Genomic DNA, 14049 nt, shown 5'->3' with positions numbered 1-14049 from the left:
ATTGTAAGATCTGAGTAAGAAGAGTCTCATTGTCTTTGAGGCATCACAAAAAAGAGATTAGTCAGAAAATAACCTCCAAGGGTTGTGACAGCAGAGAAAACCGTATATTACGTCCAATTGTGCAAAAGATCCTAGAGAAATGCGAGGTTCAATTAGCAGATAGGAGGAAAGTTGATATCATCATCTAGGAGGTTGTTGTAGATTGGCCGAGGGTCGACCTATTACACATGCAATGGCCGTAAATACCTCAGGGTCATTTGCAAAGGAAGAGTGAAGGTTGTTGCCTTCACACCAAAATATGAGGGGAAGGTGAATATTGAGCCAAAGATTCCCAACAAATTTCTCTTGCTCACACAACAGAATACAAGGAGAAATAATTATAAATGGCATGATGTGATTAGCTGTATAAAGAATAGTCATGAGTGAGAAACCATAATCATCACAAACTTACGTGGATAAGAAGTATCGATGCTGTTGGGATAGTCCCTTCTCCAGCCATTCAGTACCCTCTCACATAATATAGAGTAAAGTATACAAGTTGGTGGGAATTTTCTTTAATGAATTATAATACATACATTCTGTAAAGTAAATAGAATTTTCAAATTTTTTCACCGAGGGGAATAAACCACGGAAGAAACAGCACTGTTTAAGGGGTAACAGGACAAATCCTCCTTCTCCTCCTCTGACTTCTCTTTCCGTCCTATTCATTATGCATTTTTCAGGACAGAAAATGTGAGATCATATCCCTGTAATTCCATCTCAAATACTCCAACAATATCAGGTGCATGTTCTCTAATTCAATCTTTGAATTCAAGCTCTTCAATATTCACAGCTACACTGCTCAAATTACCTTAGCAAATACGATGCATGAAACTGGTAGACAGTGGGTTGGAAAGCACTGAGGAGAGTAAGGAGTTTATCTGGTTACAAGTTGCTTTAATGGATTGAAACACAGTTAGAAGTACGAAGTATGAAGACAAGCAAGCAGGTGACGATACTAACTGGATCCTTCGTGCAAATATTGATGATACTTTGTTTAGAAAAAAAAATCAATGACTACAATCAAAATTTTACTTTGTTACCATTTCATTGTAGATAATGGTTCATTTTTTTTTTTTTCATACTATTCGCTATTTCCCGCGATAGCGAGGTAGCATTAAGAACAGAGGACTGGGCCTTTGAGGGAATATCCTCACCTGGACCTCTTCTCTGTTCCTTCTTTTGGAAAAAAAAAAAAAAAAAAAAAAAAAAAAAAAAAAAAAAACGAGAGGGGAGGATTTCCAGCCCCCCGCTCCCTTCCCTTTTAGTCGCCTTCTACGACATGCAGGGAATACGTGGGAAGTATTCTTTCTCCCCTATCCCCAGGGAATATAATGGTTCATATTGGAATAAAAAAATCAAACCTGAAGAAATTCTGATGAAGTAATAAGGAGTTGTAAACAATGAATACTGAAAAATCAAACCAACCAATCAAGTGAAAGCATTTGAGGCTTAAACGCTAAGTAAATATGATCAAAGTCCATCTGCATCTGTACACCATTACATTACTTTCAGTGTGCTATTTCCAACACTGAACATTCCTAACCCTTTTGTGATACTTGTGAGACTGCATTAACTTCTTGACTCATTTGATGTCTCCCTATTTTTCTTTTTCTGACTGTATTCTCTCTCTCTCTCTCTCTCTCTCTCACTCTTCCTCCTTGTTTTATCAGCATTTCTAAAAAAGACCCTCCCAAATTCTTCCTTGTTTCTAAGTTTCTTACCTTGTTTAAAAATTGTACCTCCAGATTACATCACTCAAAATGTATGTGCATGTGTAAAGTGGGTGGAGGGATAGACAGACATAACTTTTACACACTTACGTGAAAAATCTTCAATGCTGACTCCTCTGTATCCAGCTGTCTTTCTCTGGCACCAAAGCAATAAAGCATCTTTGGCTGACTTCTTCTCACTACTCTCATTTTCTTCATCCTTGAATAAAAAGCACAAACATTTCTAAAACAATACATACATAACATTAAACAACAGATACTCATTCAGATACTATAAAGGCAAATACAGAAGGCTGTACTATATCAATAGCCCCAAAATAAGATGATATGACAAGTAACTGACTAAGCAGAATCTTCATCAGCAATATGGCCTGAAGAAAAGACAAGAAAAGTTAAAGACAGACAGGACAGAGATGGAAAGGATGAGTTTTTCCACATAATGAGGAGAAAGGAAGGAGTCGATGAGGGGAAGAAAGATGATACAGTGGAGGGAAAATATGAAGTGGAGGGTAAGAAAAGATGAAGTGAGAAGCCAGAGTATGGGACGGATGAAAAGAAAAGATGACGTGAAAGGAAAAGGAGGTTGCAGAGGGAAAAAGAGGAAAGAAAAAAAAGAAGACAATCAGGAGCAACAGCAGATGCATTCTTTCATAGATTCATCCCACATAAGCAAAATGATGTCTGAATGCTATTTAACATAACCACTTTAAATATACTTTAATGGGACTCTTCTTGGCTTTAGATTCATTAATCATTCTTTTTCATTTAAGAGCTGGGCTAAGTTCTGTAATCTTTCCAGGTCTTGAGAATTTCAAGCACAGGATTTTATATATTTCAAAGCAGATACAGTTGTACTTAGAATTGTTAAATTAATTCACTATGTCTTATCAAGTGCTCATAATGGCACCTTGAAACATATGAATGTGGCTGTTGTTGCCACCAAATGCAGATAGGACTAAGAAGGTAACATGGGCATATCAGCTTATTTGTGCAGACACAAGTATGTCCATCCTTATTTTAACAAAATGATATATGATTAACACATATTACAAAAAGGAAAATTCAAGAATATATATGCTTTTCATGGCATGCTAAACTGATGTACATCATATTTATCTGGATAAGGGAGAAGTTCAAGATTACACTTTAAATCAAGAGCTCTCATCATATATCTGACACTGCTAGATCATTAGGTCAATATTTGCAGCGGTACAAGAAGTAAACTCCATTACTTCATAACCAGTGACACTTTTCCAAGCAATAAATACCTGTCTTACAGGTCTGGACTGCAACTATGTGACTAAGTAAACTTTAATTATAACAATGGGAACTGTTTCTTTTTCATAACTAAAAATACAGATATTCATTTGATAAGACTCGTCTAACAAGTAAATAACCTTCAGTGCTAATTTTGAAGTGTTTGTGCTTTGTAATAATGCACACGAGTGGTTTATACCTACCTACGATAGCAGGGCCATAACGTTACTACCCAAGTGATGGCAAGGGCATAATGTGTGAAGGGCACAATGTGTACATCCTATTCATGGTATGGCTATGATGTGCAAGAACCCCTAGGATGGCAGGGCCACAATGTGCACATCACAGTGTTGGTAAAGCCAAAATGAGTACATCTGCCAGGTGATGACATGACCACATTGTGTATATCCCTAGTGATGGCAGGGCCACAAAGTATACATCTCATGATGGTAAGGCCACAATGTGTACACCCCCAGGTAAAGAAACAACTGTACCAATATCACTGTAGCCTCCTTCATGATCCTCACAAGCAAGGCCTCACTAATCATGTCATTCCCTACTCAAAGCCTTCCTTTCAGCAGCCAAAACCCATACTTATCATAACATTTTTCCTGTTAGTTTTATTCAAGCCCATCTCACTAATGTCATATGGTTATTTCTATTACAAGACATCATCCTTACCACATCAATCTCAATCTCTTGGATCTGGAACCGTAGAATGATAGTCCAAATGAGACCAAGGATGAGGCGGGGGTTGCCATCCACAATGTCTTCAGCACCAATACTCTCAAGGCGCACCTGTAGGAGAGGACAGTCAGTCATCTTCAGGACACAGTCATTCTAACATGAAGAAAGGTACGGCAGTTGTTTCACAGCAAAAATACATTATATCAGAACTGACTAGGGACTGCCGGGGGCAGGCAGGGGATACGGAATACTTGCCTGATTGTGGGAAGGCAAGGCTGGTGTTACTAGCCAGACTGTGGGAAAGCTGGGATACTAGCTAGAATGTGGAAAGGCGTGGAAAATGGCCAGCCTGGGGAACAGGAGGAAGGAGAGAAAAAGGGGCAGGTACTGAGTAAGGTAGATGGTGCCAGAAGACAAGAAGGCAGGTGTGGGGCAAGGAAGACAGTACTAGAATACACAGAGCCAGGTGTAAGGCAAATGGAACCAATCAATACTAAGGAAGGTGCTGGGTAAGGCAGATGGTATCAGGAAACATGAGGCAGGTGTTGGGTAAGGCAAATAGTGATAGGAGACACTTAGGCAAGTTTTGGGTGAGGCAGATGGTGCAAGGAAACACAAAAGGAAAGTGTTAGGCACAGTAAACCATGCCAAGAGACATGAAGGCAGGTGTTGGTAAAGGCAGACAGCATCAGAAGACACAGAGGAAGGTGGTGGGTAAGGCAGACGGTGCCAGGACACACAGAGGAGGGTGTTGAGTATAGTAGATGGCACCAGAAGGCATAAAGAAAGGTGCTGGGCAAAGCAGAAGGCACCAATAGACAAAGAGGCAGGAGGTGGGCATAGCAGGTGGCACCAGGAAACACAGGGACAGGTATTGGGTACGACAAACAGTTCCATGATACAGGCAAGTGCTGGCTGAGACAGAATGATGGTGCTAGGAGAAAAAGAAGCAGGGACAGGTGCTGGGTAAGGCAGATGGCACCAGGGGACACCAAGATATATCACGAGTTACAGAAGTATGTTACTGGCTCTGACACATTTCTCAGTCATATGCTCAGTTAATACAGAATGTAGTGACAGATTTGTATTATTTCCTTAACCCTGCAAAACAAAAGTAAAAAAATTGAGAAATTGGTAAAGATGCCTGTTCAACGACATGTTACAAAAGATTCGAAATAACAAACGTATACATGTAGAAACACTATACCTTAACCCTTCAACCTCTGATGTCATAAGTCCTCTTTCTACCCTGGTGACCAGAAGAACCAGTTCTGTGGCGGTAGCTGCACTTGGCAGAGGCAAACGTCTTAGTCCGTCCCAGAACAGTAATCTGAAGGTCCCTCTCCCAGTACAAAGTAATGTGAGGGTCCACATACCATCACACTGTAATGTGAGGGTTCCTGTTTACCACTGTCATACGAGAGTCCCTTTGCCATCACACAGCAATGTTAGGATCCCTGTGCCATCACACAGTGAAAAAGGCAATGGATGTAAAATGAAAAAATATCAGCGTGTGTCCAGAGGACAATCAAGAGCGTCTAAAGCCAGATGAAACCAGCTGTGGTTGAAACAGATAAATAACCAGCAACACCAGGGCTTTGTCTACTTCACAAGTACTGGCCAGCAGCCCACCACTGGTCTCAGGCACTAGTCAGCAGCCAACCACTGGTCTCTGGCACTGGCCACCCACCCAACACTGACCAAGGTGGAGTGTGAGGGGCCTCACGTAATACTCCATTAGGACCATTTTCACTCCACTATACCTTCCTCCTTGCACTGGGCCACCCACACCACCCTAACATGTCTCTAGTTCGTCCACTTAAACCCCTGAGCAAACGATATAACCCTTAAAATACGTTGGTGCGACTGAAAGGTATGTTAAGTCAGGTCAGGTCAGACCATGACACCAATGGGTCATATCTAATATCTTTTATTATTTAATCTCTATTTGTATATGTCTTCACAGACAAAGATTCTTAATGATACCATGGATGATGGGTACATGGCTCGCGGTAGTTGTTGGAGGCAAGAATAAAACGCACAGTATGTACACTGCAAAGACACACAGGGCGATAGGTGGGCCCAAGGACCCTGAGAGTTCTTGTTCAGTACTGTCGTGTTCCATAATTAAGACTCCAGGAGGGCCATGGGTCCACGTTCTCTAATGCATGTCAACTGCCAACTATCTTTTTTTTATGAAACAACCAGTCTCTGAAAATGTACACACACATACACACACACACACACATATATATATATATATATATATATATATATATATATATATATATATATATATATATTTTTTTTTTTTTGCTTTGTCGCTGTCTCCCGCGTTTGCGAGGTATATATATATATATATATATATATATATATATATATATATATATATATATATATATATCCTCCTGCGCACAACTCTATCCATAGCCCACGCCTCGCAACCATACAACATTGTTGGAACCACTATTCCTTCAAACATACCCATTTTTGCTTTCCGAGATAATGTTCTCGACTTCCACACATTCTTCAAGGCCCCCAGAATTTTCGCCCCCTCCCCCACCCTATGATCCACTTCCGCTTCCATGGTTCCATCCGCTGCCAGATCCACTCCCAGATATCTAAAACACTTCACTTCCTCCAGTTTTTCTCCATTCAAACTCACCTCCCAATTGACTTGACCCTCAACCCTACTGTACCTAATAACCTTGCTCTTATTCACATTTACTCTTAACTTTCTTCTTCCACACACTTTACCAAACTCAGTCACCAGCTTCTGCAGTTTCTCACATGAATCAGCCACCAGCGCTGTATCATCAGCGAACAACAACTGACTCACTTCCCAAGCTCTCTCATCCCCAACAGACTTCATACTTGCCCCTCTTTCCAAAACTCTTGCATTTACTGGATGTGCTGGAAATGAGATGTTTGAGGACAATGTGTGGTGTGAGGTGGTTTGATCGAGTGAGTAACGTAAGGGTAAGAGAGATGTGTGGAAATAAAAAGAGCGTGGTTGAGAGAGCAGAAGAGGGTGTTTTGAAGTGGTTTGGGCACATGGAGAGAATGAGTGAGGAAAGATTGACCAAGAGGATATATGTGTCGGAGGTGGAGGGAACGAGAAGAGGGAGACCAAATTGGAGGTGGAAAGATGGAGTGAAAAAGATTTTGTGTGATCGGGGCCTGAACATGCAGGAGGGTGAAAGGAGGGCAAGGAATAGAGTGAATTGGAGCGATGTGGTATACCAGGGTTGACGTGCTGTCAGTGGATTGAATCAAGGCATGTGAAGCGTCTGGGGTAAACCATGGAAAGCTGTGTAGGTATGTATATTTGCGTGTGTGGACGTATGTATATACATGTGTATGGGGGGGGGGGGCATTTCTTTCGTCTGTTTTCTTGCGCTACCTCGCAAACGCGGGAGACAGCGACAAAGTATAATAAATAATATATATATATATATATATATATATATATATATATATATATATATATATATATATATATATATATATATATATATATATTTCTTTCATACTATTCTCCATTTCCCTTGTTAGCGAGGTAGCGTTAAGAACAGAGGACTGGGCCTTTGAGGGAATATTCTCACCTGGCCCCCTTCTCTGTTCCTTCTTTTGGAAAATTAGAAAAAAAAAAAAAAACGAGAGGGGAGGATTTCCAACCCCCGCTCCCTTCCCTTTTAGTCGCCCTCTACGACACGCAAGGAATACGCGGGAAGTATTTTTTCTCCCCTAAACCCGATGCCATTTCAAGTGTGGCGGGGTGGCGACGAGAATGGATGAAGGCAGCAAGTATGAATATGTACATGTGTACATGTATATGTCTGTATGAATATACTTGCGTATGTATATGTATAATCCGGAAAAATTCACCCGCCGTGAAGAATTTCCGGGTTACACAGCAGAGCCTTACTTAGCCAGCGGGTATTATATCTCAACGGTAAACTTGCAAAAAAAAAAAAAAAAGTTATCGATAATTTATCAATCTAGTATCAATGTATAACTCCCCACTAATGGATATAAAGTCTATTACTTCTTTTTTCTTTCTCAAAGTCCTAATCATTCGGCATGGGACGACTTGAAGAAAGTGACATCAACGATCGATATATCCCGTCCACATAGTTGAAGAAGTAAAGTCCACCAATGTTGGTAATGTAACTAAGGTCACACCACTAGCCGGGTCCAGTGCCACAGTTTACATGACCAGTAAACAGCCATCCTAAGTTCCCGCCAATTTTTTCCCGCCAAATGTTCTGGCGGGAGGGGAGGACACGGATGCCATAACGGCCGCCGCTTTGATCATGACCCGCTTAACCCACCACCACTCACGGTACCAGACCTCACCCTTACTCCATCCTCTCTTAAGACCTAGGTTGAGTTACCACAGGCCAACTTATCTGACAGGAATCAGCCCGTCCTCAGTATAAAGAGGAGGGCGTGGCCACTGCAGCGGAGTGGGGTGTGGCTTCGCTTCCTTCCAGCCTGGTCGACACAGGAGGTTATTTATCCACAAGTTACCGACAAGCTTTATTTTAATGAAGTTGAGCAATTTCACTCAATTAATACCCTTATCACACAACTCACTACTTATCCCTAAAGTGCATGCAGCTGCCAGGACCACGACTTCTCTAGTCCCTCATAACTAAGTCCAGGAAGTAATGTTTTCAACTAACTAGACCTAATATTCTGTACCCAGATGAGCTTCGAGAGTGCGAGCACATTATGCAGTGTCACCGTGCTGGGAGGGAGGAGGTGGGGGGGTTGTTAGCCCCGACCCAGCTCCAACCCACTAGGGCCACCCATGGACTCATGCCCCCGACTCGCACCCCGGCCAAGCCATGTGCTGACGAGGACCCAGCGTGAGCGAGCAGTGTTCAACAGCAGAGTCAAGGTGTCGTAGCACGCGATCTGCGACTACACATATTGCCATGCAGTACCTGCGTACTGCTCTCACCACGTCACAGTAACGTACTGGTAACCATCACCAGTCCATCGGCTCACCAAGTGTACCGTGAACCGGGAACGCCTAAGGTGTCGTCAGCCAGACTGCCGACACCCTGGATGATCTTGCCTCGCCCAACCAGACAACAGATTATCCTCTCTTCCGACTCCTCCCTTCTCTTAACAGAAGCCGGGGGTTTCAATCAATGTAATTTGGAAATCGTGGACCTGTAGGTTATCAAAATGGCCAGCTTTCAAAACTAGGTATCGGTACATGTAACATCCTCAGTTCTCTATGTTAATTGTTTATATAGGAGTCAACTGGTCACGAACACGTATGCCGGCTGACCTGGGTGCTTGACCTCACGCGCGAGACCTACAACTCGTCAGACACATCCAACTTTATAACACCTGTTGTAAAAGCTAGAAGCCGAGCCACCAACAACCTCATTCTACAGCGTGGCTACCACCAGCGTTACCAAGCTTACATCACCATGACCAGTACCTGTGGGGGTGTGGGGTGTCTTGCTATCAGGTCCTACCCTCCACCAGTATCACCTCAACCCATAGCTCACTGCCAAGATAGTGCCAAGGCCTTCCCCCCCACCCAGCACTCACTATCAACCCTATCCTCACCAGGAACTCCCACATAAAACTCTCCCTCACCCTAATCATCCACACACACTATAGCCTCAGCAGCATCCCTTCCTCACCCTAATCATCCACACACACTATAGCCTCAGCAGCATCCCTTCCTCACCCTAATCATCCACACACACTATAGCCTCAGCAGCATCCCTTCCTCACCCTAATCATCCACACACACTATAGTCTCAGCAGCATCCCTTCCTCACCCAATATGTGTGCAGCTAGAATAACAGGAACATTAAAATTATATGAAACATTCTCTTTACCTCATCATCATCTAAATCATAAATTCTACTCCTAATTCCAGGGTGTGGATGACGGATAGAAAACATTTCAATCACCGAGTTAAAATGAAACATCAAGTTGCACAAGTCTGAACGAGTAGCCCCCCCCCCCCTCATACAACCCTTAGCACACTGCGTTTTCTTTTCCATTCACCTACGTTTTCAGTGGATCTACAACTCCTCTCCCTTGCGCGACTCTACTCTCCAATATACCTCTCCCACAACCACCAGTTTTATTGACTTCTACCCCATAGCATCTGGGCTCATCCGGAACACCAATTCTTCCCCAGGCAGAGAGATACCATGACCATCCATCTCTTATTACACACATTTAGTGCAAATTATTCTCACTTATTCTGTTGAGCAACTGGCTTTCAGGGAAACAACCTAGACGGGTAGTATTAGACAACGTTAATCGCTAAAGCTTGTGAAGAAACCCCACTAAGTGATGGTGTTGGAGTGCAAAACCGCGCCCCCTTCAAGTTGGACCTGTGGTGCATCGTGCGGATGGCAGCGGTGTGGTGGCAGCACGGGAGTCACGTACCGGGTGCAAATGGCCCGTGACCTTCGGCCTAGCACGAAGACCCAGGTTTCCCCTCGGGTGAACAGGACTATCACCACAACCTCCCACCAGATTACCATTAACATACAGTCGGAGGTTGGCCGGCGTGAAGACCGATGATACTGACATCCTGACCCCCTACCTGGGTCAGCTACGACCAATGTATACATCAGTTAGGATGACGCCTGAATACATCCTTCTTGGCTGACGTAACGCTCTCAAGTTACCCTCATCATTATACTCTTACTCTTTGGAGAGAGAGAGAGAGAGAGAGAGAGAGAGAGAGAGAGAGAGAGAGAGAGAGAGAGAGAGAGAGAGAGAGAGAGAGAGAGAGAGAGAGAGGTTACGAGGCTAAATAGCTTTTTTATTCAAAAAGCATTTTTTGTGAATATATAAGACAATGACGCCACAAACCAGTCGACAGTTGAAAGCAATAATATGCAAAGCAGCTGAACATTAAAAAAAATTATGAACCAGAGTCAACTCATGTCATGGTTACTTCTACTTCCCCTTCTGTGGCGTTACATCATTGCTATGTGTCACCTGCTGGCCTTGTCTCAGGACCAAAAGCCGCCATTCAATAAGTTTAGGGAAGATTTTTGTGTTGTACGGTGTTGGTCGTGGCACACACACACACACACACACACACACACACACACACACACACACACACACATGGCGGAAACCCAGGACGTAGGGAGGAGGACCCAATGGCCAGACCAGAGCCAGCCGCCCAGTGTCCAGGTGGGCTGGTGCCGACCCTCTACAAATCACCCGACAGAGACTGCCAGCAGCATCCTACAGCAACAGGTCCTGGGTGCCATCAGTCGAGGACTCATCTGTACTACCACCCACGTCAGAGAACCTTCAGGTCAACACAGGAGAGGCAGGCACACAGATCTACAGCACTGAAATTACATGATCACAATCCTGGCAAACATGATCCTCACAGACGTGAAGTGATGGGAGGGCCAGGCTGGCCTAATGCTGTAGGTTCTACATGATGCCTGTCTAGCACACAGCATGGCTGGCCTCTTGCCATGGACTACCTCACAACTACCCACCCAACCTTCCCTCTTATCTAATCCTGCATGATACACGCTCCTCTAGCTCTCCACCGGCGACAGTCATATCTGGTGGCGAAATTCACGAATGCCGCCAGAGATGTGTTCATTCTTTTTCAGACATTTCCGGTCAGACACAAGGGAACAATGCGGCGAACCAGCTGCCGTCGGGAAATCGAGTGAAAAGTGAAATCCGCGAACGGAAACACTCGCTAATGTCGTCGGCAACATGCCGATCCTGCCCCCCAGCATAACAACATACACGGTGACCTCGGACACACATGGAGGCTTCCTTCGTATCAGCCAGCGTCAGGCACCAGGGCCACAGGACACTGCTGCTGGTGCTGCTAATCATGACGCTCCCCTGGAGGCTGGGGTGGTCCCCTCCTACACCCCCCACACCAGGTGAGTGCAGCAGACTGATCCATCAGGCGAGCATCAACACCCGACAACGGGTCACTCAGCCTGCCGCTCTTATCTCCCGTGGCTGACATCACCCACTGATACGCCGTCAGTAGCCGGTACCTTCTCCCACACTGAACAATGAGTGGCACTGTCCTGACGGAGGAGGAGCTACCCATCTGGAGCAAGGGGCCTCATGTCTCCTGCCGGGAGAGTAACATGACCCCCACGAGTATCCCTCTGCCGGGGAGTAATATATGGTCCCCATGTCCCTGTCGGAGGCTTGTGGGGCGTCGCAGACAACGTAACAACAGCAATAGTAGACTGCCAGGGGAGGTAGAGCCATTCCCCCTAGATCCTTCCCTACTGCCGGAGGCCGTGGTCCTTGGGTCGCAATACTTCCTGATTGGTAATGTCTGATGGTGGTGCACCACACAGGCGGCTCCTGCCACCGTCCGTGCCGACACAGCGTCACCATAGATTCACATTCACTCCATGACCTGCAGTGGACGATGGGTCATGACCTTGGTAGCGTCCACTGTGGCGGCTGCTGTAGGTGCAGCAGGCACCCACCACCACCGCTGATATAGCCGGGTGCACATGAGCCAGGTTCCTGCCTCCCCTAGCCGGCCCCTCCGTGGGAACCTGGGGGCAGGGGAGGGAGGGCTTCCAACCCTGGGAACATGAATACTCGCTACGTCAGATGCACACTAAGCCAACAACAAGAATCCGATGCACAGATGTAAAACATATGCACAAGTGCCGCCCCTCAGATGAACAATAAGTAGGAGCCACCACTCCTTCCTACGTCCGAGTATATTGAGGCTGTTCGTCTGGTGTAGCCACAGTATACCTCACCAGACTCTACACCTCACCGGGTCATAATAATAACTACAGACTCCTCAGAACACACCCTACTCACCCCCGGCATATCACCTCAGGTGTGTGGCATTACTGGTCGGAAGATCCGCACTCCTGCCTCCCACTGTACAACTAATTTGCCCGAACAATTTTAAGACAAATCATGTTTATGGAAAAATTAACCCTTTCACACAACGGTTCGATCCTTGAGCACAATTGGCAGATCCTTGAGCACGACGGTTCGATCCTTGAGCACAATTGGCAGATCCTTGAGCAAGACGGTTCGATCCTTGAGCAAGACGGTTCGATCCTTGAGCACGAAGATTCGATCCTTGAGCACGACGGTTCGACCCTTGAGCACGACGGTTCGACCCTTGAGCACGACGGTTCGACCCGTTAAGTACCATGGTCTTGCCTTTGACGTACGCCAGGATCGTGCCGTCGTGCTCAGTGTTCATACCGTCTTAGACAATGGATTAAACACTTGGTATCTGACGACATCCCAGGTAAAGATGCACATCCACCTGACCAACACCGCCTCACCAACCAACACGACTGCCTCTGGTTCGAACAAGAACAGAAACAGTTCATGAGACTAAGAACCATAGGACTGCTGAGACTAACGAGGTATACCGGACCAGACACAACAGAACCACCTATCAGGGAGTGGCCAGCCAATAACCCACACGGTCGAAGCTAACAACCCCTCAAGCAGGAGTTCCGGCCAGTTCCCACATAGACACTGCCGTCACTACTACATGGTACACGCAGGGAATACCTCCTGCCTCATGAGCTATACCGACAGCTTCTTGTGTCACTATTGCGACCACAGACATCACACCCGTCCCAACCCTGACGTAGACCCGCGCCACAATAAACATGTCTTCAGAAAAAATAATGTGAAAGGCTAAACCTTCAAGTCTGCTACACTGGCGGAGGTTATAACTGCACGACGGTGTCAGGGGCGGTCATGAGCTTCCAGCACCGCATCCAGAGGTTTTCCCCGGCGTGGAGCCCGCCTGGAGAGGAGTCATGAGTGAAGGTTGACAGAGGGTCGCACGTCTGCCACAGTTGGGGCCCCCCCAACATCTCTTACTTCTAACGCCTTGGCAACAGCTCTCTCTCTCTCTCTCTCTCTCTCTCTCTCTCTCTCTCTCTCTCTCTCTCTCTCTCTCTCTCTCTCTCTCTCTCTAAGTGAGCATGACAACAGAAAACTACTAATACAGTCGGCCGCGTTCTTACGACACAAACTCCGGCGTCACATCAACAAACACAATCCTCCCAATCCGAGGATCCAGTACCTGGGGGGTCATCAACAACCTCCCGCATCACGTGAAACTCAGAATTACCCAAAGCCTTGATCTGCACGACTCTCCAAGTGGTGTTCAAGGGTGACATCTGACAACCTGCAATTTCTTCAGGACTAACGGTCCCACTTGGCCCTCGGTGCGATGCTACAGTTTCTGTGAGGCGGGATGAGTGGATCTCGGCTTGTCTCCATGTCCCACTCCCCCAAGCCTGACCAGTCCCGTGATGCCTCACCACGACCGCTGTAT

General features: G+C 45.5%; 1 protein-coding gene across 20 annotated transcripts in view; it reads right to left on the bottom strand.

The window, feature by feature from the left end:
- Positions 1-14049, bottom strand: part of kst (spectrin beta chain, non-erythrocytic 5 kst) — a 281464-nt gene that overhangs the window by 135509 nt on the left and 131906 nt on the right. For all 20 annotated transcript variants that reach the window (XR_011716398.1, XM_071691174.1, XM_071691185.1 and 17 more), the window contains exons 4-5: positions 3711-3827; positions 1863-1971 (exon numbers count right to left, since the gene is read on the bottom strand). Coding sequence is in view for 19 of the 20 variants with exons in the window: in XM_071691174.1 (XP_071547275.1) it covers positions 1863-1971; positions 3711-3827 (226 nt within the window). In the remaining variant the exon portion in view is untranslated. The remainder of the gene's footprint in view (positions 1-1862; positions 1972-3710; positions 3828-14049) is intronic.

Source organism: Panulirus ornatus, chromosome 50, assembly GCF_036320965.1.
Source record: "Panulirus ornatus isolate Po-2019 chromosome 50, ASM3632096v1, whole genome shotgun sequence".
NCBI lineage: Eukaryota > Metazoa > Arthropoda > Malacostraca > Decapoda > Palinuridae > Panulirus > Panulirus ornatus.
Note: the sequence above shows the minus strand (reverse complement) of the source record. Positions and strands in the feature narration are given on the sequence as shown.